This window comes from Lissotriton helveticus, chromosome 1_1 (assembly GCF_964261635.1).
Source record: "Lissotriton helveticus chromosome 1_1, aLisHel1.1, whole genome shotgun sequence".
Classification (NCBI taxonomy): domain Eukaryota; kingdom Metazoa; phylum Chordata; class Amphibia; order Caudata; family Salamandridae; genus Lissotriton; species Lissotriton helveticus.
This window is the reverse complement of record NC_136057.1, coordinates 1778503462-1778530075: the sequence shown is the minus strand read 5'-3', so window position 1 is coordinate 1778530075 and position 26614 is coordinate 1778503462. Positions and strand designations below refer to the sequence as shown.

Sequence of the window (26614 nt, the reverse complement as noted above, 5' to 3'; positions counted from 1 at the left end):
ATACATCACCACTACGAGCTTCACAGAGTAGTGGTGAGATATATATATATATATATATATATATATATATACATACACACACACACACACATGCCAGAAGAACACCTTGACAAGTACAATTAGAACATTCTGCTGTCTCCTGTGCTTACTCCTCTGTTGAATTAGCTTCCAATCTGGCATCGACCTTGCTGGGGTAGCAACAGTGAGGGCCTGAGAGGATGGCGTGGGTGCAATGCGCTGAAGGGCTTGGCTGGGAGCAGCTTGCAGTGGTGGTGGCTGGGCTAGTAGTGGTGGCGGCGGCGCTGCAAAAGTAAAAGCTTTAAATTAAAACGGTGAGCTGAATACGAAGTGAAACCACACCAATCAAACAGAAAAGAAATGCAAAAGATTCTTACGGGACTACAACATTATTATTTTGCCAAGTCTAGGGTATAACAAGATTGCCTGCAACTGCTCTTTTCACTGGCATTCTCTCAAGCAAACCTCCAATCATAAGCCAGGTATAACTTGTTTCCATTACAGCAGAGGTAAGGTGTAGCAAACAAGACTGCTTGGTAAGGTAGTACCAAAGACTAAAACTAATGTCGACAGGTAAAACAAGTCGAATCTCTTCTCCTCTTTTCCTGATGCCCTACATTCTCCCAGGTCCCACAACAAGGGTGTGAATACAAACTTCATTGATTGACAATGTAACTCAGGGCAATCTAGAGAAATCATGAGAACTAGGAACAGGAAAATCCCATCAAAGAGGTCATTGCAAACAGCACATTGTTAAAAAAAAAAAAAAAGAAAGGGACTAGTTGAAGTACACATACCTGCGGTTGTGGGGGTATGAAAAGCTGGTACAGATGTATCTCCAGTTCGCCTTGTGTCCAGCATCTGCCGAACAGTCCCAACATTTCTGTGGAATAAATGTTCCATGTTAGCTTTACGTGGACACTAAGCCAAGTGTTATAGGTGCGGTCAGTGGGGGAATATTAAAGCCGGCCTCTGGGAAAAATGTATTCAGCATCACTTCCAACAGTAAAGATTGACTTGCTATGAGCCAACAACTCCACATACTGTCATTTGAAAGCAAACATCTTGTGGGAAAACTCTTCCAGCTAGCAATAGTTACCATTTTATCTCAGGGTAGTCTGCAGTCTAAAAGAAAAATGGATGGTCTTACCTAGAGGTAACCAGGTAAAAAAGTGTGATAATTTGAGCGTCAGCCCCCCCCCCCCCCAAACCAATCGCTCCCTCACCGTTGTACAAGGGTGCTTGCTCCATCACCTATGCCTTTGCTCGGAGACCCAGGCGGTGCTGGCTGCACTGCTTGCATCTGAAAAACAGCAAGTTATAATTGGTAAGTCTACCATTACTAGATTGACAACATCTTCAGGTTACGCTCTCCCTCTCTGCACCTGGTTCTAACTCACAGATTACCTGTAAAATTCCCAAACCTTCCTTTGTTTTTGAGACACTGCAGCTATACAGAGACCTCCACTGCACCAAATTCTGCCTACCACATGCACATCCACAATTACGTAATACCCCCTCCCCTCTGTGGCCTATTGACACCTCTTACACACCCACAAATACTCTGATACTCCCAAGCCCAGAAACATTCTCAGAGAAACTTTTTCACTACCATCTCGCTAAAAAAAAAACACAATCCAATACGGCCTTCAAACATCCACTGCGTTTTTTCCAGTGCTTTGAATGAAGAGCAGTCTACACTCAGTTAAGCCTTGTATAGTGTCAAGCACACCAGAGGACTAACTTCAATCACAGGAACCACTTTATGGGTAATAGGTGTAATATGAGTTTGAGTTTAAAATTATTTGTAAAAGCGCGCATACACCAGCGGTTTCTTGGCGCTACAACTAACAGACTTCCAAGGGGAAAGGGAGGCAGGGAAACGTGAAGAACTATTCAAAGGACTTTTTGAATAGGTGGGCCTTAAGTTGTTTACGGAATTGTGGGTACAAAGTGAGGGATCGAATTTCCAGAGGAAGAGAGTTCCACAGGGACGGGGCCAAAGTGGCAAATTTAGAGCCTCCCCACTTCTTTCTACGGAAACGGGGAATCATGAGAAGAGCCTGGGAGGAGGAACGGAGGTCTCTGCACGGAACATAAGGGGTAATCTCAGATGAGATAAAAGCTGGGGCTAAGCCTAGGCGAGCCAGGAAAGCGATGGAGGCGATCTTAAATTGGACCCGGGCTCGAACAGGCAGCCAGTGCAGAGACTTCAGAAGGGGGGTGGAGTGGTGAAATTTCGGGAGATTGAAGACCAGGCGGGCCGCCTGGTTCTGTATGAGTTGGAGACGCCGTAGGCTATATGCAGGGATACCTGCATAAAGGGCATTACCATAGTCCAGACGGGAAACCACCATGGCCAGGACGATAAGTTTGAGAGCAGAAAAGGAAAAGAAACGGGACACCCTGCGAATAGTACGCAGTGAAAGAAAAGAAGAAGAAACCACAGAGCTAACCTGGGAGTGAAGGGAAAGTTGGGAATTTATTTTTATGCCAAGGGTTTTAACTGAGGTAGCAGGAGTCGGAGGGGGACCAAGAGAGGGGGGCCAAAACAAAGGAGTCCAGGGGCTGGATGAACCACCCGTCAACACCAACTCGGTCTTATCAGGGTTGAGTTTAAGGTGGTTGTGGCTCATCCAGTCCCGGATATGAAGCATAATAGATTGAAAGTTAAGAGTAGAAGAGGGAGAAGAAGACAGGTCAAAAACAAGCTGGAGATCGTCCGCGTAATTAAACACGGCGACATCCATTTGTTGCAGAGAAAAAATAAGGGGAGCAATGTAAAGGTTAAATAAAAGGGGAGAAAGGGACGAGCCCTGTGGGACCCCGCACTGAACTTTCCGGATGTCCGCTGTAAAGTCACCCAGGCGAACAGCCTGGGTGCGGTCACTCAGGAAGGAAGAAAGCCAGACCAAGGCCGTCCCCCCGATCCCCGCCGCCCTGACACTGGAAAGTAAGATGGTATGATCCACCGTGTCAAAAGCGGCTGAGAGATCGAGGAGCACCAGGGCCTGGCGATGGTTAGTGTCCATACCCTCCCTGAGGCTGTCCAAGACCGAGATGACCACGGACTCCGTAGAGTGTGCGGGGCGGAAACCGGCCTGACATGGGGCAAGGACCCCGTGCAACTCCACATAGGAACTCAGAGCGCAGGTGACGTGGCGCTCGAGTACCTTTGCCAAAAATGGCAAGAGGGAAATGGGGCGAAAGTTAGCAGGCACAGAGGGGTCCGAGCCAGGTTTTTTCAAGATAGGCACGATAACCGCAGATTTCAAAGGGTCAGGTACCACACCTTGAGCAAGTGAACTATTTAGGAGGTAGAGGGGAGGGTCAGGGCAGGAAGTGAAAATATGACGGAGAACATGGGCGGGACAAGGATCCTGCGGAGAGCCGGACTTAACCAAGGGAATTAAGATGGACAGGGTTTCCCTAGAAATGGGGGGGGAGGGAAGTGAGTACACCCTTAGGAAGGGGACATTGGGGATCGACAAAGGATGGGGAAGGAGAGGGAATGTTGGCCTTGATGGTTGCAATTTTATGAATAAAATAATTATTAAGGGAATGACAGAGTTCCTCGGACGGGGCAGGCTTGAGAGAGGATCTGTCCGAGAACGCCAAGTTGTGAACAATGGCAAATTTTTCTTTCGACTGATTTTCAGCAGCCAGTATTTTGGAGGAGAAATAGATGGTTTTTGCCTCCAAGATATCTTTTTTGTACTGGGTCAAGATAGAAACATACTCCAGACGCAAGATGGGGCTATAGTTTCTCCTCCAGGCCCGCTCAGCGCGCCGTACCGCTAACTTGGTGGCCTTAAGCTCTTTACTGAACCAACGGTTAGCGTCTTTGTCGCGCTTGGAGGTGATGCGTTTGAGCGGTGCCACAGAATCACACCCTGAAGACAGCCGCTGTTCTATGGCCTTGACCTGTGACAGGGTGGATAGGCCCTGCAACGAGGGGAGGGAGGTAGTAAGAGAGGAAGAGAGATCCTCCAGATTGGCTCGACCCCAAGCTCGAACCCAGATGTTTTTAGGGCGAGGGGGCTTCGCAGGGGGATGCACAGGAAGGGAAAATTAAATAATAAAGTGATCGGACCACGTGCAGGGGTAAATTAGGAGAGATTCCACCGGGCAGTTCAGTGACCAGATCTGGTCAAGTACATGACCTTTAACATGGGTGGGGGAATGAACATGTGAAATAAAACTAAGGGATTGGAGGGTTTCGGAAAACTCTCTAGAGGAAGGGCATTCGGCAGGGTCAGAAGGCCAGAAATTAAAATCACCTAGGAGTAAAATGGAGGAATTGTTAACAGTGATAGTAGCCAACACTTCCAAGAAATCAGGAAGAAACTGCAGCGGGGATTGGGGGGGGCGATAAGTAAGGAAGCAAGTCAGAGGGGGAGTAGTAGAGGTGGTGCGAAATATGTATATGTAATATGTACAGGAGAACATTTCTCCTTCATTCAATACATTCCCAACTGCAGGTGAACATCGTGTATAATCAATATAGTCACAGGTCAGCCCTATGGCAAAGACAATAATGTATCATGTGATTGGTTATCAGTCCCTTTGTACGGTGAAGAAATGTGACAACTAATCTGACAGATACTATGCTATAACCATCTAGCTAATTTGTCTGATGCCCGATGGAGCTACCTGGTTTAGCTATAGGGGAGACAGGTCGGGGATTCCCTCCTTGGACGTCACCTACCCAGTCGGTCTTTAGCCAGACTTCCTTTCGTCTCTGTCGTCTCTTCCCGCATCCTCCCTCTATTTATGTCTCTCTTTCTCTCCTCTCTCAATTTATTGAGACTGAACTATTTTGTCTGATGCCCGATGGAGCTACCTGGTTTAGCTATAGAGGTGATGGGCCGTGGACTCCCTCCTTGGTCATCACCTACCCAGTCGGCCTTTAGACAGACTTAATTTCGTCTCTCCTTGTGGTCTCTTCCCCCATCCTCCCTTTCTCACCTTCCCTGTCCCCTCCCCTCCCCTCTACGCTTCGTTTATTTTGCCCTCCATGTTCTTTAAATATTTCCCTTGGAGACCTAGCTATTTGGCCAAAGCCCGATGGAGCTACCGGATAGCTATAGAGGAGATGGGTTTTGGGACTTCCCCCTCGACCGTCACCTACCCAGCCGGACTTTGGGCAGACTTTCCTTCGTCTTTCTGCCGTATCTCCCTCCCACCCCTTTACCCTTCCCCTCTACACTTCACCTATCTCGTTTTCTATGCTCTTGTAATTGTTGGTCTAGCAACTGATGTAAATTGGAATTGATGTAATCTTGTAACCTTGTGGAACCTCATGTAAAGCGCTCTGATACCTCCGGGTTTAGCCAGCGCTATATAAAACTCTTAAAATAAATAAATAAATAAATAAACCATGTTTGTTTCAGTCGCAGAAAGTCATCTTTGTTAAAAAAAACGAACCACAAAATAATAAGCCGTAGGTGCCAGCTGCACCTCAAGCTCAACACCTATAAGCTCTTAACAGTAGGGGTATCTTGATATTGCATTCACCACTTCCCCCTACCTCCTGGCGCTTTTTCAAGTCTTCTCTGGCTGCTCCAAATCGCCTCGATAACCTGGCTATTTTTGCCTGAAACAAAAACAAAGTGCAAAATCAAACAGAATAAATAAGAAACTAACAGGTACGACACATCAGCTGTCTAAGAGCTCAATCTAAGGTATGGATGTTTCCTGTAATTATGCTGGCGAGAAGCATCTATCAACTTTTGTTTAAGCCTTTCAATATTGGCATAGAGGCTACAACAACTTTATACATTCAATAGCTGAAACTGAGACAATGGTGGAATGCTGTTCTAGATAATATTTGTATTTAAGAAGAAATAAATTGATTACACTATTGGGTGGTCCATGATTAAGTGAATAAGAAGCACATCTGGGGTCCTTGGTGTAGCAAGGTTACCTCACCTGCATGCCATTTAGAACGCTCTCATGCTTCTTGCACTCTATCTTCTCCACCCTAGATTTAAGATCTGCGAGTGCCTTGTCAAAGACTGCACATTGCAGTGCACAGAGCTTCTCTTCCAGAACCCTCTGGATGACCTGCAAGAAAATGCAAATTACCAGGCATGAAGGTTAGATAACAGTCAGAAAAAGTGCGATGAAATATAAAAAGCAAGCTGAGCATAAAGGCATGAATAAATGGTGACAACTTTATATGGTATTTTAATAGTAACACAGTTACAGTTACAAAAAACACTAATTTAGGAAACAATGTGACCCTCAGCACCTCCAATACCTGAACGCTTATATTGAAAACAAGTAGAACAGACACAGGCTTGCCAAGTGCCCAATTTCAAAATTACCTTCTGAAGTTTCTGGTCAATGTCAGAACGTGCTGTAATCTTCACTTGGAGTTCTGCTTCATATTCTTCACCCTCAAAACGACGACGTTTGGATTGTGTGTTATCTATATCTTCAGACTTTGAGCGTTTTCTGCGGGCCGCCTCACCTGGAAGAACAAGATACATTGAGAGCTCTGGAGGGGACAACTTGACAACAGGCTTCTGGTTCAGGTCCATCTTATTCACACTAACATCCTCATATTAGTATACAGCTTACATTACATGGGCAGACAGGAAAAGATAGATTAGCCTCACGTCAAAGTAAAATAAATATATTGTGGAGCACCTTCTTTGTGTGCCACAACACTGTTGATCCCACATGACACTCACATGTTTAGGGAGGTGCACGCAAAAGTTTTGCCCAGTTCTGGCTATTCAACAAGCCCTCATTTTTTGGGGGGGCTTCTTTGCATGCTTGAAACAAATACAAGAGGCAATAACATCGTTTACAGGATGGACTGAGAAAAGCCTGCAAATAGTAGTAAAAAAAGTATTTCTGCCTGAAGCTTCCTATCCAAATTAGCACAGGTCATTCTTGCAAGTCAGTTTACAAACCAAAACCTCCTACTCTTTAGAGGCTTAAAGTCAATATCATTTTGATTAATAGAAACTTATCAAGCAGAAGAATCTGCAGCATGCACCACAGAGTCAAACTCATTACGTGCAAAGACTCAAAACCAAGCAAACAAATGGACGGGACGCCCTCCTGTTCCCATGTTAATGGTTACTTCAGTGTGGCCATGCTGCTCAAATAAAGCTATGCCTGGTTGTACTCACATGGGGAGGTCATGCAGAAGAGATGTCTGCTTGCCTTTAATCAGAGCTCTGTTTCGAGAGAATCTCAAATGAAGTCACAACCACTGGATAGTCCCAATCCCACGGGGAATCCCAGAAAACTTTTTTAAAAAAAAAATATATTTCGCATTTTGTCTTTCCTAGAAAGCCCAAAACTTCTAATGTTGCTGACTTAATTTTAGCAGAAGTAGAGACATTTAAAAACTGGGGTATTAAGCTGGTCCCCCTACAAAGACCAACCCATCCTTCCCCACTTTTGAGTAGGCCAAGCCTGGTGCCAGAGACACATCAGGCTTACACCTTTAGCGTCCTTAGGAACGCACTGGGAAGCTCACCCAAAAGAAGTAAGAGCAGCCCCTGGCAGCGACCAGCAGCACGCCCGACGGCGGCAGTAGGGATCCACTCAGTACCATCTATATGCCGGATGAGCCCAGCGACAAAGAAACACCAGATTTGCACTTAGTGCAATCAGGACCACACGAGGAATTTCACCAAAAGGAAGCATATGCAGTCTCCGGGGCTGGTCGGAGCTAAATCAAGTTCCAACAAAGGAAATATTGTCCCAAACCATTTTTATACGATCTGAAGAGGCCTGACGCCTTCAATATAACAGCGAAGGCAGCAGGGGAAGGGCATCAACTATATGCATCTGCTCCTGGAATATTAACGGTCTAAATTAAAAAATGGGCGATACAGACTTTCAGCGTTACTTTACCTCCTTCGACATAATAACGCTGCAAGAAACCTGGCTTACAACTCCACAGCACATCACGGGATACACCTGTTTTGCCTTAGCAGCAGCAAGGACTAGCAGATTTGGCCACCACGCAGGAGGCTTGGCCACCTAAGTTTCCACTACATCTATATCCTCGGCCATCCTTATGGATCCATCTTCTTCTACAACGCTAGCAGTAAGGATAAAACTAGCCCTTGGGAATAAAGAAGAAGAGGTATGCATAATCAATGCTTACGTCCATCCCAAAAACAGAGCCAACGACTCCTCCAAAACCGTCAATCAACTGGCTGAGTATGTCACCCAGATGGAAAAAACACTCTTCCTTCTGACAGGGGACTTAAACCAAGACCTACTCGGCTCGTCAGCAGGAGGCATTGGCTCTAAATAGAATTTACACCATACAAACGCAAAGCGCCCCACCAAACAGGAGAAAACAACAAAACAACCGCCTTCTCGAAGACCTCGAACATCAAAACCTTAGGGCTCTAAACGGAAGATTTCCGACAGACTCTCCCCCAGTAGAAACATTTTACTCGACCGCAGCAAGCTCCATTCTTGACTACACTTTTGCCAGTCTAGAGGTTTTTCCGAAATCCTGGGGTTTAGAATGGGGGATAAGGATGAAAGTGATCACCGCCCCCAGGAATGCCACATAATATCAAAGACATCAACTGTAATAAGGCCAGTTACAACGCTTGGGTCGATTTATTCCATGAACCAAAAAAGGATCAAATGCACGTCACTTAATTCAACCACTCTGGCTGAAGCTGCACTTCAACTATACAACATCCAAAAATCAAGTGCAGTTGGGCACATCACTTATTGGGAGCACTACATGGGAACACTGCTCAAAGAACTGGCAACCGAGGTTGCCCCAAAAAGCAATCCTCACAAAGAGAGCAGCATAAACAACTTAAAGAAAGAACAGAGAGTACAACTAAAGACACAAAAAAGATCAGTAAACCAAACACTACGAAAGCTGAGATTAGCCCCTAATAACATCTACCTTCGGGCAGAGCTGAAACACCACAGGGCTGCGCTCAATCGAACGAAATGTAACTTTAAAAGAGAGGCAGAAAATGAGGTTTGGGCAAAATTATTATACGACACCAAAACTAATAACTGTGCCCGTTTCTGGCAATCAGTAAATAGGATCTTGCGCCCACAGCACAAAGACTTGGGCTCTCACATCACGGAAGAGACTTCTATTAATTACCTCTCTAGTCACTTCAATGACCGTTCAGAGCACGAAGGAGTACAAAAAAGATTCAACAAGAGCACAGAGTCAGATCGTGCAATACATATGTCCGCGATATTGGGTCAGGCTGATCAAGGCTCACTCACCAACAGCCCAGATACCTCTAAAACCCAACAGATAGCCTTAATTATAAAGCAGGTAACAAAAGGCAGGAAAGAAGGCTCTCCAGGACCAAACAGCATTCCTCCGGCTCTCTACAAAGCAAAAAACATTGAGTGGGCGGACATCATGCAAACCTTATTCGTGGAAGTCAGGCTTCTAAATAGAATTCCAGAATCCTGGAGGGGGTCGACGATCGTCCCTATTTACAAACAAGGAGACAAGATGGACCCAAACAACTACCGCTTAGTAGCCCTCCTTGACAACAAGGCGAAATACTTTGCGGGCACCATCTTAGAGGAGATCGCACTTTGGGCTGAGTCAAACCTGATTATACCTCTTAACCAGACCGGCTTTCGGAAAAAGACCGGCACAGCAACTAACATTCTTGCCATTTTTTTACTTATTGATGCTGCAAAATCCAAAAAACTCCTGTTGCATCTGTGTTATATCGATTTCAGCGCTGCATTTGAGAACATCGAAAGAGGCAGACTTTGGGGGAAATTGGCACAACGGGGCAGACCACAGACGACCCTAAACATGTTGAAGCTTCTTCGCACTGACACCTGGGTGCAGGTGAAACTAGGAAGCGGCACCCATTTGTCCTCAAATGTTCGCACCACCAAAGGACTTAAACAGGGGTGCGTGCTTGCTCCAATCTTGTTCAACCTCTTTATGGCGGATCTACCAAGACTGCTTGACACCTGCAACTCTCATTCCCCGAGGATGGGAGGGGAAACTTTGAGCAACCTCCTGTATGCTGATGATGTTGTATTGATCAGCCACACCTACATCGGTCTCCAGCAGCTTCTGATGGAAATGCACAATTATGCAACAGAAAACATCTTAAAAATAAACCTGAGCAAGACTCGCACAATGTCAATCAACATCAACAAAAAACAACAGAAGACTTGGTCTCTTGGCGGCATAAAAATTGAGCAAATCAGTGAATATAAATATTTGGGAGTCATTTTTGATAGAAAAGGCTCATTTGTGCAGCAGAAGCAGGAATCAAAAAGGAGAGGAGCATTGATTGCCGTGACGCTGAAAAATCTAGCAACCCAACTGATGGGACTGACTCTGACCCCCTACTTGAAAATCATCCAGGCAGAGCTACTCCCCTCGATTAACTATGGCAGCGAGGCCTTGCGGGGCAGAGACTCAAAAAACCTGGACATTATACAGGTCAAAGCTTACAGATCAATGTTTTCACTCCCGCACCATACTTTGCCAGCTCAAATAAGACTGGAGTTCGGCTTGCAAAAACAAAATCTAGCCAGGCACGGAGTATATATTATCTGCTGCCATAAACTTAGATACGCCACTACAGACACTTTAAACTCCTTGCTTTGGCAGGACATACAAGGCAGGGATGTATCTCAAGCAAGATCTTATTTGCAGGCAGCGCTAGGAACGACTAAACTCACGGCGCTTTGGGACATGCAACTAGGGCATACCACCTTTAGAAAACTAGTTTGGAAAAACATCAAATTACTCTCCTTATTAGACAAGGCTGTTTTCTCCAAAAGATCCCACGCATGGATGACCCTTAACTCATACAAATCTTTGACACCGCAAACATACTTTAGTCAGGGCTACCCAAAAGCCACAAAAATGAGGTTCATGAAACATAGATTAGGCATTCTGCCAAGTACAGAGCATCTTCCACCTTGGCTCAGAACAGATGGCAACGAGGCCTGCCCGCTCTGTAACTCAAAGAAGGGGGACATTCTCCATGTCACCTGTCTTTGCGAAGAATTACAACAGCTACTTAAGGATCATTTTAAGCAACAAGGGATCAGTACCAGAAGGCAAGCGGTGCTGGCCTGCCTGAATCGTGCAAATACTAAACTGAACTGCCGATATGTCAAATTTCTTGCAATGGTCGAGCAAAAAATTCTAAAACTACCAAAACCGGGGACGACAATATAAACACAGGCTAACAAGCAGACTGACAGAAGGAAGTAAGAGGACCACACTGTGCCGTCTTCGTAAAAAAGGCGTATAGTCAGCCATACTGAACCTTTTATTGTATGTTCACTTTTTAACCGTTTTATAGTATGATATTTTATGATCTTTTATAACATGTTTTGCACTGGTTTTAATTAACTATGCATATTAAACTTTACCTTCTAATTGAATAGAAATAATTTAACATCCTAAAAAAGTGGCTATGTTCGCCAATTCCATTTACTTACATTAAAAAAATAAACTGGTTAAAACATAAATAGTTATCACTAGAGGAGTAAGTCCCAAAGAAAAAGCCCCTTTCACAAAGCTATTTAACCCCTTCGGTGCTCATGACGGAGCGGTTCCGTCATGAGCGTCGGTTGAGCTGTGCTCATGACGGAACCGTTCCGTCATGACCACGCCCGTTTCTATTAGGGCCCAGCACCGGAGGGGGAAACGCGGTCGCACGGAAAAGGTTAAGGGAAGTGAAGGAAGTTAAAGGGTACTAACATATACAGAACCACTGATGTTCTTTATCACTTCCGAAGAAGAACTTTACTCGAGCACAACCTGGCATCCGACCACCTCAACAACCCAGCTTCAACTGTCGATCGCGGAGTGCCGTCAGCTTCACATTCTAAGCACGAGCAAAGAACATGGAGAAAGAACGTAGAGAGCATGGAAGCTCCAACAAAGGTAATAATAATAATATAACATTACCCTTCTGCACCTTTGCCTGCTGAACTGTTCCTGTATCAAGCGCTGGAGGACTGGTATAGCGCTTTGTGTTCCTGTCGAAGCGCATCTGTAAACGCTACTTTTCGCCGGACCCGCTCCGCGGGTCCCGCTTCACCGGAGCAGCTCATTGCTGTAACTGACATCTCTGGACTAAGGGCTTGAGGCACTCAGGGCTGCGAGCGTGCAGACTGCTGGACTCCAACTCCCAAGAGTCCCAGCAGCTGCCTCACCGATCACACCTGGTGAGGCTCTCCCTCAAGGCCACGCCCCCTCCTAAGGTCAGTCAATAAACAGAGACTCCGTGCACCGCTGCGCGGGAGCGCGCGGGTAGCGCCCGGGAGAAGCCCGGGACAAGGGCGGGCCCTCTGAGGCCCTCAGAGGCACGAGAAGGCTAGGCTAGGCCCATCCCCTTAGGCCCGGTAAGTCATACCTTATTGTAAACTACCTGTGAGACTGCACCTAAAGCTAATCTGCAGCCGGGTAGGCATTTAAGCTCCTTTCCATTAGAAACACTTACTTGCAGTGTAATCACAGACTTCCCGTTCGACATAAAACTCGCTCCTTTACAGCGCACTCACGATAGTGTTCCCCAGTCAAGATGACAAAGAAACTAAGATCTGGTAAAATAATAGTAGGAAGATCCAGCTCCAAAACAAAATCAAATCCCCTTCGAAACAAACACAGCCAATCTACCAACATGAAAAGTACCTGCCAGCTTTTTAACTTCTGGGAAAAGGGAAAAAACAAAGCCTTAGGGTTGGCCAATAAAGCAATGGACCCAAAAGATCCCGGAGTTATCCATTTAGACTTTACCCTAAATGATGTTTCAGAAAATCTTGAAATTAAAAAAGCTAAGGCGGACTCAAGTCCAGCTAGGACGCTACAATCCCCCCCCAAGAGTGAGTTCTCACCCCCCCTGTTTTCTACTCTGAAAAATAATATTGACCTAGTACCAGAGGTAATTATAAAAACAAAAAAAGATATAGAGCAAGACAATTTAAACATCATGGCAATTCCCCTCGATGAAGCTACTCAGCCTGCAAACAGTTCTCTAACCAAAACTTCATTTCACAATGGTTTGTCTCCAATGATCCTAGATGAAGCCCTATGTCAACGGTATTTAGAATCCGATCCCACAGCAGTTGAGTTACCCCAGAATACTCCGCTAATGTCAAACCATGCCGGCCTACAACTTTACAGCAGTACCCCTTCCAAAACCTCACACTCTCACTTTTCCTCTAGCCCAACTTTAAACTTGTTCGGAATAAATTCCTCCCAATGTAAGGGGCCCGACAAACCGCTTTCTGACTCCCTCTGCATCTTAGAACATTTATTGGCCTCTATCTTACACTTATTGGAAAAATTTGTGGGGGGATCTGATTGTGTGCTTGACACAGTGACCCAAATCCTAAAAGTCCTGCTGAGGTCCCAAAAAGAGAATGAAGCGGGCGGGAAGGGGCCCTCCTCCCCTCCCACGGCCCCAGATCAGATTGGCATAAATGAGCAACCCCTAGTAGCTACAACTACTTCAAAAATAGTGCAAGAGAAAACAGGTGCTCCCTATCCATTTTCCAATCTAAATGGCTCAGTAAATCACGATTTTGTAATAAAACCCCATGGGGAAACCCCGCTAAAAACTGGAAATAATTTATTCCCAATTTTTAAGAAACAGAAGGGGGACGGGGAAACAGAGGAGGAAGCTATTCAGGGGGAAACTGATAATAGAGAGAAAATAGGGCCTTTAAAAAAGAACGGAAAGCACAAAAGGAAACTGTTAAGACGGATAGATAAAAATAGGCGGAGGAAAATTTTATTCAGGAAATACTTAAACTTTCCCCCACTGGAAGTGTCACCTCAAGCACAGATGGCAGCGGGTAATAACAAAAACCCCGTCAATATGTCAGCCAAAGAAAACACTTCCTTAACATCCAAGGCAAAATCACCCTTCTTACCTACCCATACATCCCCCTTGTCAGCAATTACTAACATATTTACCTTTGGCCAACAAAGCAATAATACTAGGGTTACAAAAGTGGCACATAAATCGACCTCCCCATGTCAGGTTTTAAAGCCACTTACCCAAGCAACCATGGCACTTAATCCCTTCGCATCCGTCTTCCAGGGTGTAACAGCTCAGGGTGCTCCTCCCCAAGGCTCTATGAACCAAGAAGCAGATAAACCAACTCCATTAGGGCAAGAGCATAATCACCCCGCCGAAAAAATGTCTTCTTTCAATCCCTTTGTAATTACTCCCACGGAAGCTCCTGCAAAGGTTACCTCGGGCAAAGAATACATAGAAAATAATATAGATACTGTATGGGTAGACTTCTTTCCCCTTTTTGAACCTGACTGTATTCTGAACAGATCCCTCCTGTTGAAATACTTCCAAGAATCCGCCAATCTGAAACTTATTCAATCAGCCGACCTAGATATAGTTCTGCAACAAGAGTCTGAAGTGGGGAAGGTTACGAGGGTGAAGTTTTACTCTAAACTGGTAGCTAACCTCATCTTGCAACGGGCTGAAGACCTCCAGAGTAGGGGAATAGATGTAATTCCTGTTTTAATGCCCTCCTGTCGGAATAAGGCTGTTAAAACGCTAAACCAACGGAATCCCCCGTCTTCCCTGCTGCTTGCCGCAGCAGGCAATATAAATAACTTGGGTGAAATCAAAGAATTAAAAATAAGCAAGTCTAGTGATTCTCGTGTGGTATCATATGCTCAAACCTCCTTTTTAACTTATCAAACTACTCCCAGAGAGGAAAAGGATCTCTGGAATTGGCTGCCCAAAGTATTAGCCGACAAATCTTCGGGAAAACCATTATCTAATCAGTTCCTTTAGCACGGATTTATCTATAATATCGTGGAATTCAGCAGGTCTAAAAAACAATATGGAGAAAATACAATTTCTCCTATCCCTAGAAGCAAACATTATATGCCTCCAGGAGACATGGTGCAATGAAAATATCCAAATAGGGAAGGACTATATCGTTCTAGAAGGCAGCGCCACTGCGAATAAAAAAGGCCACGCCAGCGGGGGCATAGCCTGCCTATTATCCAACCGTATAAACTGGGACTACAACCACTTCCTGGACTCGAGTAAACTTTTCCAGGTAGTTACCTTGTTTGGGTCAGGCAACCTTTTAGCTGGAATCCACCTGGCCTTGATAAATGCCTACATCCCTCCTGAAACGGGTTTTAACACAATTTTAAATAAAATCTTCCTCCATATACAGAGCATTAAGGAGAAAGATCCTGGAACGGTTATTATCCTAACCGGGGACTTGAATTGTAAAATCTCCAACTTTAGCTTAAATCTATTTTCTGACAAAATAAGAGAAGAAACACTCCATATTCCTCGGGCAACGTTCCCTGAAAATATATTAACAAATAAACGGGGTAAATTATTACTAAACGAGTTGGCAGAAATCGATGGGATAATCGCAAACGGGCGACTCCCCTCGGACTCTCCAGCAAACTTTACCCACAGATCGTATCAAGGGGAATCGATTCTTGATTATGTTATAACAGGGTCTCATACATTTGAGTTATTAAAGGATATCGCTGTAATCGATACCATCTTCAGCGATCATAAAATCATTTCAATCTTAATGAACGTACATCCCCCTAAATGTGACCAATGGTCCTTGAACAGTAACCAAATAAATGTTGGTAACAGTTCGGGAAGATGTTATTGGAATGCAAGGGCTCACCGTTACCTGGAGGATATGCTAGATATAGCAATCTCCGAGCTCCCCTCTTGGTATGGCCGTGAAAACGAGCTTTTTTCCTTATTCCTGAATTCAATAATAACAGGGGTTGAAAAGCAGAATAAGAAAAAATCTCCCAAAATAACCTACTGTCCCCTGAAATTGCTCAATGTAGACCTGAATAAACTTATAAGGGCCCAATACTTAAATAGAACTGAGGATAAATCCCGACAAATAACAACACTAAAAAGGAGAAGGAGGCGACTCTTATATGCTCTTCAAAAAGAAAAAGAGGATACCATCTGGGTAAAAATAAGGGAAGCTGCAACTAATGGAGAATTGAGACAATTTTGGTCCCTTATAGGCGAAGGGTGCGGAACGAGAACCATTCCACTCCCTATCCCTATCGAGGAACACATATGGAGGGATTTTGTCTCTAACCTCTATGCCAGTAACCATTCAGTTTCCCCTCAAGTACGGGTTTTAGACATTTGCCCACCGACAGAGTCTCTTTCAGAAAAAGACATAGAACTCGCCATTGGGGAAATGAGACGCTCAGGGGCTATGGGCCCCGATGAAGTCCCAATTAATGTGTTAAAGCAGAACAGGGTCAAATGGAGCAAGCTCTTATGCCCTATCTTTAATTCCTGCATATTCAGCGGAAAGGTCCTACCTTCCTGGAAGGGAAGCATCCTGGTCCCATTGTACAAAAAGGGTGATCGTCTTCTCCCCCAGAACTATCGCCAGATTGCATTGTTGGATGCAATCGGCAAAGTTTTTACTAGATGCCTGCTTAAACGGATAAATGCTTGGGTTGAATCTGCAAATATCCTTCCACTTGAACAGACAGGCTTTAGAAAAAACCACGGGACCATGGATAATCTAACTGCCCTCCAGGTAATAGTTGATAAGTACATAAGAGCGAGGAAGGGAAGAGTCTATGTGGCTTTCATAGATTTCTCCACGGCCTTTGATAAGGTCGACCGTCAGGTATTGTGGAGAAAGCTACACATCTTAGGAATGCCACATAGCCTCTTACGCTTGGTCCAGGATCTGCATGACGATACATGGTGCAAGGTTCTGTTGGGAGGAGAAAGAGGTCTCTCCGGGCTCATTCCATCTGCAAATGGCCTCAAACAGGGCTGCCTACTAGCTCCCCTCCTATTTTCCCTTTATGTTAGTGACCTTCCCCTTACTCTATCAACATGTGTAGGAATTGCTCCACGTTTAGGCGAAAGACACATCCCCTGCCTAATGTATGCAGACGATATTTTAATATTAGACCTCTCCCCTAAGGGTCTTAATAACCGTCTGCATGCACTACACATCTTTTCTGAAGAGCACTTTTTGAAAATAAATATTTCTAAAAGTAAGATAATGTGCTTGGAGGGACGAACAAACTAAAACTGGACCACATTAGTTGGGAATTGGGAGGTCAGAAATTAGAAAGAGTAAAATCGTACGTCTTTCTAGGTATGGTAGTCACTAGTAATTTAAGTAATAAATTACACATTGAAAGCAGTTCTCGAAAAGCAAAGTCACAGGGTAAAGGCCTAAGAACTCTGTATAAATCAACAGGTCAGAGACACTTCGTTCATCTGTTGGAGGCCTTTCGGGCAAAAGTTCCCCCGACTCTGCTCTACGGGGTAGAATTAATTGACCTAGCGGAATGGGGCTTTTTAGACACAGTGGAGGGCTCCCTACTGAGAAATTTAACCTCGGTTAACAATAGTTGTAGCTCTGCAACCCTGCGTCTAGAACTCGGCCTTAGGAGTAGCTGGGCTCAGGGACTTGCAGGAGTGATTCGCTGGGTCATTAGTCTGATTAAAGGAAAGCCATCCACTCTCAGATCTCTTATTACAAAAGAGTTGATGGGCCCCCTAAATGCATACTCGATCCTAATAAAGAACTATAGGAAAGCTATCACTCTATTGGAGTTGGAGGAAGCTTCTATCTTAGAGCTTTCCATGAATCAATTGAAATTACAACTAAAACAAGCTACATGGAAGCTAAGCTACGAGAGGGATCGGAATTTAACAACACAAAAAAAGGGGGCCACTCAAGTTGTTGATTCCTATTCAATCAGACAGATACAACCCTATCTGTCATGGAACATCCCGCATGGCTTACGCCGCTTTTGGCTACTTCTCAGGCAGGACTTGCTCCCCCTGAACAAGTTGTTGGCCAAATGGTACGGAATATCCAATGTATGTAATTTCTGTAACCTAGCAATTCAAGACTCCAAACATGCCCTGTTAGCTTGTCCTGCATTATTGACTTACCGGCGCCTCTGGATAAAACCGGCTTGTATTCAGTTTGGTATTTCTTCTGCAACAGCTCTGTTGGATGCTATTTTTAGCCCCCCGAATGGAATTTTTTGTAACAAAATTTTTAATTTTTTTAAATGTTTCTTAGAACTTTATTAATAGAATGGTAAATTACTTTTGTATAATTACTGTCTGTATGAGTTGTTTTATACGGTCAAAATTTTTCATTGTCTTTTGTAATTGTATAATATGTGGATCTCCACGGAGTTCCAAAACATATTTAATAAAATTGAATTGAATTGAATAATATAACATTAAGTGGCATCACAACACAAGAATAATAATATAACATTAAGTGGCATCACAACACATCCTCTTCCTTTAATATACAAGAAAGAAAACAAGGAAGAAAGAAAACAAGGAAGAAAGAAAACAACAAAGAAGAAGAAAATATAAGAGAAGAAGAGAAAAAAAATAAAATAAAGAATTCATGATCTAACATAATCCTGAAGCTACACTGGTGGTCTGTGATTCCTAACAGACAACTCAACATCAGAAGAGTTAGACCAACCAACATGGCCCTCCCCCGATTCATTGGGAAGAAGAAAACAAATCATTAGAAATGTAACATTTTCAAAAACATTCTAACGTGAATCATTTCCAATAACTTTATCAGGAATAAACATCACTCCCAAAAAGCCTTCGTCATCTGTGGAACACTTGGAAATAGATCCACCTTTTTGGTACAAAGCCACTCTGCGTAAATTCCAATGCTGTCCTTCAATGACAACAAAATATCTTCCCACACTGACAACCCAGAAATGTTTTATTTATTTTTTATTTTAAAGGTTTTATATAGCGCTGGCTAGACCCGGAAGTATCAGAGCGCTTTACATGAGCATCAGATCATAGTTACAGGTTACATCGTTACAAAGGTTACACAGTTATTAGAGCATGGCAACATAGTTACTTGGAAGGTCGAGATAAAACAAGGGAGGGGGGTAGGAGCTGGGAATATAGACAGGTAATAAAGGTGGGAAAAAGAAGGGGAGGGTGAAGGACACTGCATGGAAAGAGGAGGGGAAGGGGGACGGGGACACAAACCGGTAGACGAGTCAAAGCAACATCCAAAGTCCAGTAAACTGTGATCCCAGGGGAAGTGGTAACACTTCTCTATCTCTGTTGCGGGAGGCTCCCTTTACGCAGTGGATTCTCTCAGAGGGGTCTCTGAGACTCCAAGGCCTACATACTGGATCCTTCCCCAAAAAGGGGAGAGGGAGTGCTTTGTCAAGGGGTGCCATACCATACCTCAGCTGTGAGTGGCTCCCTTAGCGCAGTGCACTCTCTCAGCGGGTTTGAGATAAATATTGGATCTTTCCCCAACAAGGGGAGAAGTGCTTAGTCAAAAGGTCACAGAGGACAGGGGGCTAGGCAAGGTGAGAGATTCAGGGGAGAGGGGATAAGAGCTAGGGAAGTAGATAAAGAGAGAAAGCGTACTAAATGGGAACATATTTAATGAGTTATTATATAGCGCTGGCTAGACCCGAAGGAAACAGAGCGCTTTACATGAGGAACAATAATGTTGCAATTTACATCAGTTAAAAGTTACATAATTATCAAGAAAAGTATTTAAAGAACATAGAGGACAAGGTGAATGGCGCGAGGAAGGGTAAGGGGATAGGGTAAAGGGGTAGGAGGAAAATAGGACGTAGAGACAAGGGGAAATCTGCCCAAGGTCCGGTTGGGTAGGTGATGGCAGGAGGGTGTGTGTGTGTGTGTGTGTGTGTGTGTGGGGGGGGGGGGGGGGGGGGGGGGAGGGGAGTCCACAACCCATCTCCTCTTTAGCTATATGGTGCTCTACCGGGCATCAGCCAAATCGCTTGGTCTCTACAGTCTGGGGTAAGTTCCTCAGGTTCAAAGTCCTGATGTGTAAGCAGGTTAAAGGATAGGTTCAAGGTCTGGTCAATGTCCAATTGTTGTCCCAGGGAAGTAACACAACGAGGAGGAGACCACTATGGAAGCCATTATGGGGTCAGGCATGGGCCTGTACTGTACACTGGTGGACATCTTAGGGTCAGGCATCTGGCAGTGAGAGTCAATATCCAGGACAGTGGCTGCCAGAGAATAACAAATCCAGCGTGCACACTCCATCACACGCACAGACATGCACAAGCACATACAAATGGGTCCTTTGAACTTGGTGAGACCACCTTTAACCCTGCAAGACTTCAGTTTGACCCAGACACCAACAGAGATTTTAGAAGGAAGAATATCAAAAACACGCTCATCTCCAGAAGATACCCAATTTTTGAGCCAAGACGGAACAAGACGTGAGCCAGGAAGACTACCTCTCATAATCAAAAATAGAGACTTCAAGGTAACACAATGAGGAGTCGTGCAATAAGCTCACAACATGTCTTGAACAAGACGTTTGGGAGCCAACCCAGTGGCTAAGGCAAGTAAGGTACCTTTGACAAGTATTCGCCCTTTCCACAATCCCATTACCCATAGGATTGTAAAGAGAATTACACAAATGCCTCACCCCACACTTCACAAGAAAGCAACGCATCTCCCCAGAAGTGAGTTGAGTCCCATTGTCATTAAGTAAAACTTGTGAAATACCCTCATGCAAAAACAAAGTCTCTAACACACCAATCGTAGAATTTGTAGTAACTTCCTTCAAAAATTCAAGATGCAACCATCTCAAGTGCACAACCACAGCAGCAAACCGCATGTCTAGGGAAAACTCAGAAAGAGGACCAATTAAATCAAGACAAATAGTGTGCCACGGCTCACCAGGATCCTCAATGTGACCCATTAAACTCTAGAACCAATTTTCAGTCTCTTCTCGCACTCCTTACAGAGAGTGCAATCAGCCACCCAGTACCTAATCTGATCATCCATGGCAGGCAACCAGAATTCTTGTTTAATTCGCCTGATAGTCATGCCTTGGACCAAATGACCCTCATAGATAGAAGGTAGGTAAGGTAACAAACTGACCTAAATGGAAAGGAGTAACCACTTTGGCAGGAAAGCAGCCCTGGTCTTTTCTGCACGAAAGGTAAAACCGGAGGTTTTGATTTAAGATCCTGAATCTCACTTGCCCTCCTGGCTGAGGTAATAGCGATCTAAAAGACTGTCTTGTAAGAAAGAAGCCTCAAAGGGCAACTATGAAGAGGCTCAAAAGGAGAACCCATCAGAAATGTAAGAACACGATTCAAATCCCACTGAGGCATAATGAAGGGAGTGGGAGGAAACTTATTGGTTAGGCCCTTAATGAACCTCATAACAACTGGAGATTTAAACAAAAACGGCTGGTCTGGCAAACAAAGGAAAGCCAACAAATATCCTTTAGCTGTAGCAACAGCACAACTCTGTTGGGCCAAAGAAAGAGAAAAACTTAGCACATCAGACATACAGGCCTTCAAAGGATCAATGGACCTCTCTCCTCACCATGGAGAAGTGTGGCTCAATGGTTAGAGCGGCAGATCCTGATGCAGAAGTCTGGCCCGGGACCAGGCTTCAATTCCTGCCTCGGCGGGTCTTGGGCTCAATTTCCTCGGACCTGATAATTCTCGCCTCGGTGCCTATTCTAATCATGGGTCCCACTCTGCAACTCTGGGCAATAGCTTGCTTAATCTCCACAACGGACCCAACAGCGCTGGGATGCCTGGCTTCACCTTGGGGGTGCCCAGGTGTAGACATTTCACAGGGAAAAGCCAGGAAGGGTTCCACAGCGGTATGCCTTACAGCACCAGGACAGCCCAGTTGGGGTATTAGTGCGCTTTACAAGTACAAATTACATTACATTTCACAAATTTAGACCACCTGGAGGAATAAATAGATTTGGTCGAGTGTCTCCTGATGATAAAATAACATCCACCACATCAGGTGGGAGAGAGAAAGAACTCCGGTTGCCCTGTTCAATCTCCAGGCATGAAGGTGCAGGTTCTGGAGGTGGGGGTGTAGAACCTGCCCCTGAGAGGGAGACAGAGCAGAGGGTGCGATAAGAGGTGAAGTAGATCTGTGTACCACACCCTTCGTGGCCAATCCGGGGCGATCAATATGACTTGAACCCGGGCTTGGCGAATCTTCCTCAGAACCCTAGGAATCAAGGATATGGGAGGAAATGCGTAAAGGAGTCTCAAGCTCCAACACAATTCAAACGCGTCCCCAATGCCCCCTGCATCGGAGACTGAAGGCTGCAGAACGACAGGCAGTGTGCCACTGTGGACCTCTTTGCCACACCCCCGAGTGGCAAAGAGGTCCACCTGAGGAAACCCCCACATCTCGAAGATGTGATGGATCACCTCTGGATGAAGACGCCACTCATGATGGGCTGAGTAATGCCGACTGAGACTGTCCGTACGAACATCCAGTACACCGGCCAGATGATTTGCAATCACACAAATCTGATGGCCCGGAGACCAGGACCAGTCTCAGAGCATCTCTGCAGAGACAATACGACCCTACACCTCCGTTTGTTGAAGTACCACATCCCGGTAGCGTTGACCTGAATCGACTGACCGCTTAGGGAAGGAAGGCCTTGAGAGCCAAACGTATTGCCCGCAATTCCAAAAGGTTGTTGTGAAGCAACCTTTCCTGTGGAGAAAAAGAACTTTGATCTCAAGATCCCCCAGATGAGCACCCCACCCAAGAGTGGAGGCATCCGTGATCACTGTGGCCACAGGTGGAGGAGGCTGAAAGGGCTTTTTTTGAGACAGGTTGCCCTGCACACTCCACAAAGATAGCTCCGCTGCAGTGTCTCTTGACATTCTGATCTTCCCCCTGAAATCTCCATTGTGCCGATACCACTACCGTCGGAGGCACCACTAGAGTGCCCTCATGTGCCAGCGTGCATGGTTGACCAACAGTATGCAGGAAGCAAACAGACCGAGCAGGGCTGGAACAAAAGCTCCATCGTGAAACAAAGGTATCATCTCCTGTGTGTCGAGAATCCTCTGCAGAGACAAGAAAGCTTGAGATACAGTAGTGTACAGTACTGCCCCTATGTACAGGCTGTGCTGAGTAGGCACCAAGTGAGATTTGGGTACATTTATCGAGAAACTCAAGCTGCACAACAATTGCGTTGTTGCATGTAAGTGGCGCAACACCATCTCTGGAGACTTGGCGTTCAGCAGCCAGTCGTCCAGATAAGGGAAAACAGGAACCCCTGACATCCTGAGATGTGCTACCACCACCGCCATCACCTTTGTGAAGACCCGTGGTGCGGAATTGAGACCGAATGGAAGGATCGCAAACTGGTAGTGTTACGAACCTACCATAAACCGGAGATACTTTCGATGCGACTTCAGGATGGGAAGTTGAAAATACGCATCCCGCAAATCGATCAACACCATCCAGTCTTCCTGTTGCAGCGCTAGAAGAACCTGAGCCAAGGTCAACATTTTGAACTTTTCCTGCCTGAGGTAAAAATTCAAAATCCTGAGGTCCAGAATCGGCCTCAATCGCCACCCTTTTTGGGAATCAGGAAATAACGGGAGTAACATCCCTGACCCCTTTCCTGCACTGGAACCACCTCTATTGCCCCTTTCTGCAACAAGACAGGAACCTCCTGTTGTAAGAGTAGTAAATGGTTCTCTGAACACCAATCCTGGCGAGGAGGGTAAGAAGGTAGAAACTCTAGAAAAGGGAGGGCGTACCCATTTTCCACAAGATTTAAAACCCAACGGTCTGAGGTAATGAAATCCCAATCTTGTAGAAAATGGGACACCCGACCCCCTACAGGACCAGCACGCTCCAAGATGGGGGATCTAGAGCTGCATTCCTCTGGTACAAATGGGGGGGGGGAGGGGGTGGAGGAGGAGGGGGACTGCTGCCGAAAGGCTCCTCGGAGACAGTTTCTTTTTACCCCCTGTACGACCTGTCCAGAGGATTCTGCTGATGAGGCTGCGGACGACCTCGAAAGGAATCGCCTTCCCAGAGCATGGATACCTCTTGTAGCCATCCCTCTAGGCTGAGACTGCAGGCCCAAAGATCTTGCAGTATCCCTATTCTCTTTAAAACACTGCAAATCAGTATCCACTTTGGTACCAAACAATCTTGAGCCATCAAAAGGCAGATCCAGTAGAGTAGCCTGAACATCTTGCGAAAAACCTGAAGATCTGAGCCCGGCATGTCTTCTCGTAGCAATTGAAGAACCCATTACTCGGGCAACCAAGTCTGCAGTGTCCAGACCCGACTGAATGACTGGTCGGGCAGCTGCTTGAGAATCTGAAAGAGCCTCAAGAAAATAAACTATCTTCCTCAAGAAGTTTAGGGGGCAATTGCTTTACAGAGTTCAAGCAAGTAAGTGACGTTTGTAGACTTCAGCGCCATACTTGCTGAGGAAAACACCTTTTTGGCTGACTGTTTTAGCTTTTTGAATCTCTATTCGCCCGGGTGGTAGGAAAGGACCCAGACGACTGCTTGGAACAAGAAGCCTGAACCACCAAGCTGGGTGGGCAGAAAGAAAAGCTGGATCACCAGGATTAGGTCTATATCTTCTTGCTACTGATCAGGAAACTGCAGGAGCAGACAAGGGATTCTGCCACACCTCCATAATTCCACCTCCATAATTGAAAAGCAGTATCGGCTCACTAAAAGAAAAAGCAGAATTAAGCATTTCAGTCAGAATTTTTTACTTTACTTTGGCTGAAGGCAACTGAAGGTCCAACAACTCAGCAGCTTTCCTAATTACCACATGTTAAGGGGCGACATCCTGAGAGAAAATAGCCGTTATTGAAGATAGCTCCCACACCGGGGAAGTGTCTAAGCCACTAGCCTCATGTAGACCTTCATATTAGTCTACGGAGTCGAGAATCTCCCCTTCCTCTTGCTAGTACTCATCTTCCTCTAGCAGCCTTTGTGCTTCCCTCCTAGATCGCTGCTTCAGGATTGGCAGCGTCATTCACGGCGCCAGTGACAACAGTGTCGACGGAGGACCTTACAAAACAGGCAGCGGCGCTGATTGAATCAGAGACGGTGCCGATTCGCCACCAGACTGCGATTGAGATTTCGGCGTCGAAAAGCTCTGCGCTGGAAATTGCCAAGATGGAGTCGTCGGCATAAAAGACACAAAGGGTGCCTGGGCATACTGCTGGGGGACGCCCAAGTTAAAGACAAGCGGACCCAGGGGGCCAGAAGGCGCACCGATAGGGTAGGATGCCCTCACAAACATGCCAAACATTGCATTTAGGAAATGAGAGGGATCCGCTCCTGGGAAGGGATGGTAAGGATGCGAACCTCCTTGGGCTGGATCCATCCAGGGCCGTACTGGAGGCTGGAGCTGCAGAGTCCATAACATCATCGCCCACGCAGGCGAAGCTGCAGGAGCAGGAGAAGACTCTCTGGGTGCCGAAGAAACCCTGGGCGCCGGAGAACATCTGGGTGTTGAGTCTCTGGACGCCGGCGAACCACTCCGAGCTGGTGAGTGGATCAGTCGCCTGTAGAGAAAAAGGTGGCGAAGAAACAAAGTCCTTTTCTCTGCGTCACTGAACAGGTGAGGCTGAACGCGAAGCCTTGCCCCTCGAACAGCAACATCGTGAACCGGGTCTCCTCTTTGACTTCTTATGCTTCTCAGACTTAGAAGTATGCAAGATCAACGACTTTGAGCGCTTACAACCCAGCTTCTCTTTTATCGCCCTTGCCATGAAGAGTTTAGCTTCACGCTCCTACAGTGCCTTTGGATTCCTCTTTCGACAGCACGAACACCCTTCGCCGCAGGTGGTCCGAAGAAAGACACCAAAGGCAGTCGTCGTGAGGGTCTGTTATAGACATATGGCCCCCACACTCCCTGAAGGGCTTGAAATCCAACTTCTTCAAAGTAGCCATTCCTACAGAATCACAAAGTAGGAAAAAACAAAGTAACCTCAGAGAAATGGAGAGTCCCAGAAAAAAAAGTTACGCGTCGACGGAGCTGAAAAAAAGGGAACGGACGTCAGCACGCCAACAATGGCTTCTTATGGCTCACTGATATCATAAGGAGTAGCGAGTGGAGCCGTGGTATTATGACATCCTCGTTGACTTGGGAGAGCTAAGAACAGAATTTCCATGGAATGCTGGCACAGGGATAATTAAAAAGGTGAGGAATCTACCAGCAGATGTATCCATCAGAATGCAATGTACTTGACCCGTGAACTGGTCTCAACGAGATTGTCACACAGTTCCCTTTACAAAATCCTCTAACTTCAATCACAGAAAGAAAAGTAAATGCAGGAAGACAAACTGACTTTTGACCTCAGTCTCTGAAAGTCGAGCAAATATGACGTAACAAGATTTAAAGGCATTTTTATTGCTCATTCACTTTGTGAGCAATAAAGAAACACAGAAACACACTAAGATATAAGCTAGGTGGGCTACTTACAGGAACATTACCTTGCGAACACACGAAGGTGCCGTGAGCCTATTAGATGCTCGGATCCAAACATTCAAGTAGTAAAGTGGCTATGTATGTTTCATAATAGAAATAACTGCGTTAGATGAAATCATTTTGTTTGCTCAATTAGAATGGAACAATGTTGGTATGGACAACCATAATGTTTTCTTTGTTCTTGGCCTTGGGATGGGGGGTGTTTTGAAGTTAAATAATTGATGTACCCCGACAATTTCTTTGTTATGATATATTGCTTGTGTTTGTTTGTTTAAGCTTTATTCGACAGAAAATGTCATAAAAGCTA

The 26614-nt window shown here is 45.4% G+C and overlaps 1 protein-coding gene across 8 annotated transcripts in view; it reads right to left on the bottom strand.

The window, feature by feature from the left end:
• The window catches only part of ATF7IP (activating transcription factor 7 interacting protein), an 815446-nt gene that overhangs the window by 397500 nt on the left and 391332 nt on the right, over positions 1 to 26614 (bottom strand). For all 8 annotated transcript variants that reach the window (XM_078640236.1, XM_078640253.1, XM_078640244.1 and 5 more), the window contains 6 exons: positions 6348 to 6493; positions 5950 to 6084; positions 5549 to 5614; positions 1245 to 1321; positions 816 to 901; positions 150 to 302 (listed from right to left, as the gene is read on the bottom strand). In XM_078640236.1, coding sequence (XP_078496362.1) covers positions 150 to 302; positions 816 to 901; positions 1245 to 1321; positions 5549 to 5614; positions 5950 to 6084; positions 6348 to 6493 — 663 coding nt within the window. The remainder of the gene's footprint in view (positions 1 to 149; positions 303 to 815; positions 902 to 1244; positions 1322 to 5548; positions 5615 to 5949; positions 6085 to 6347; positions 6494 to 26614) is intronic.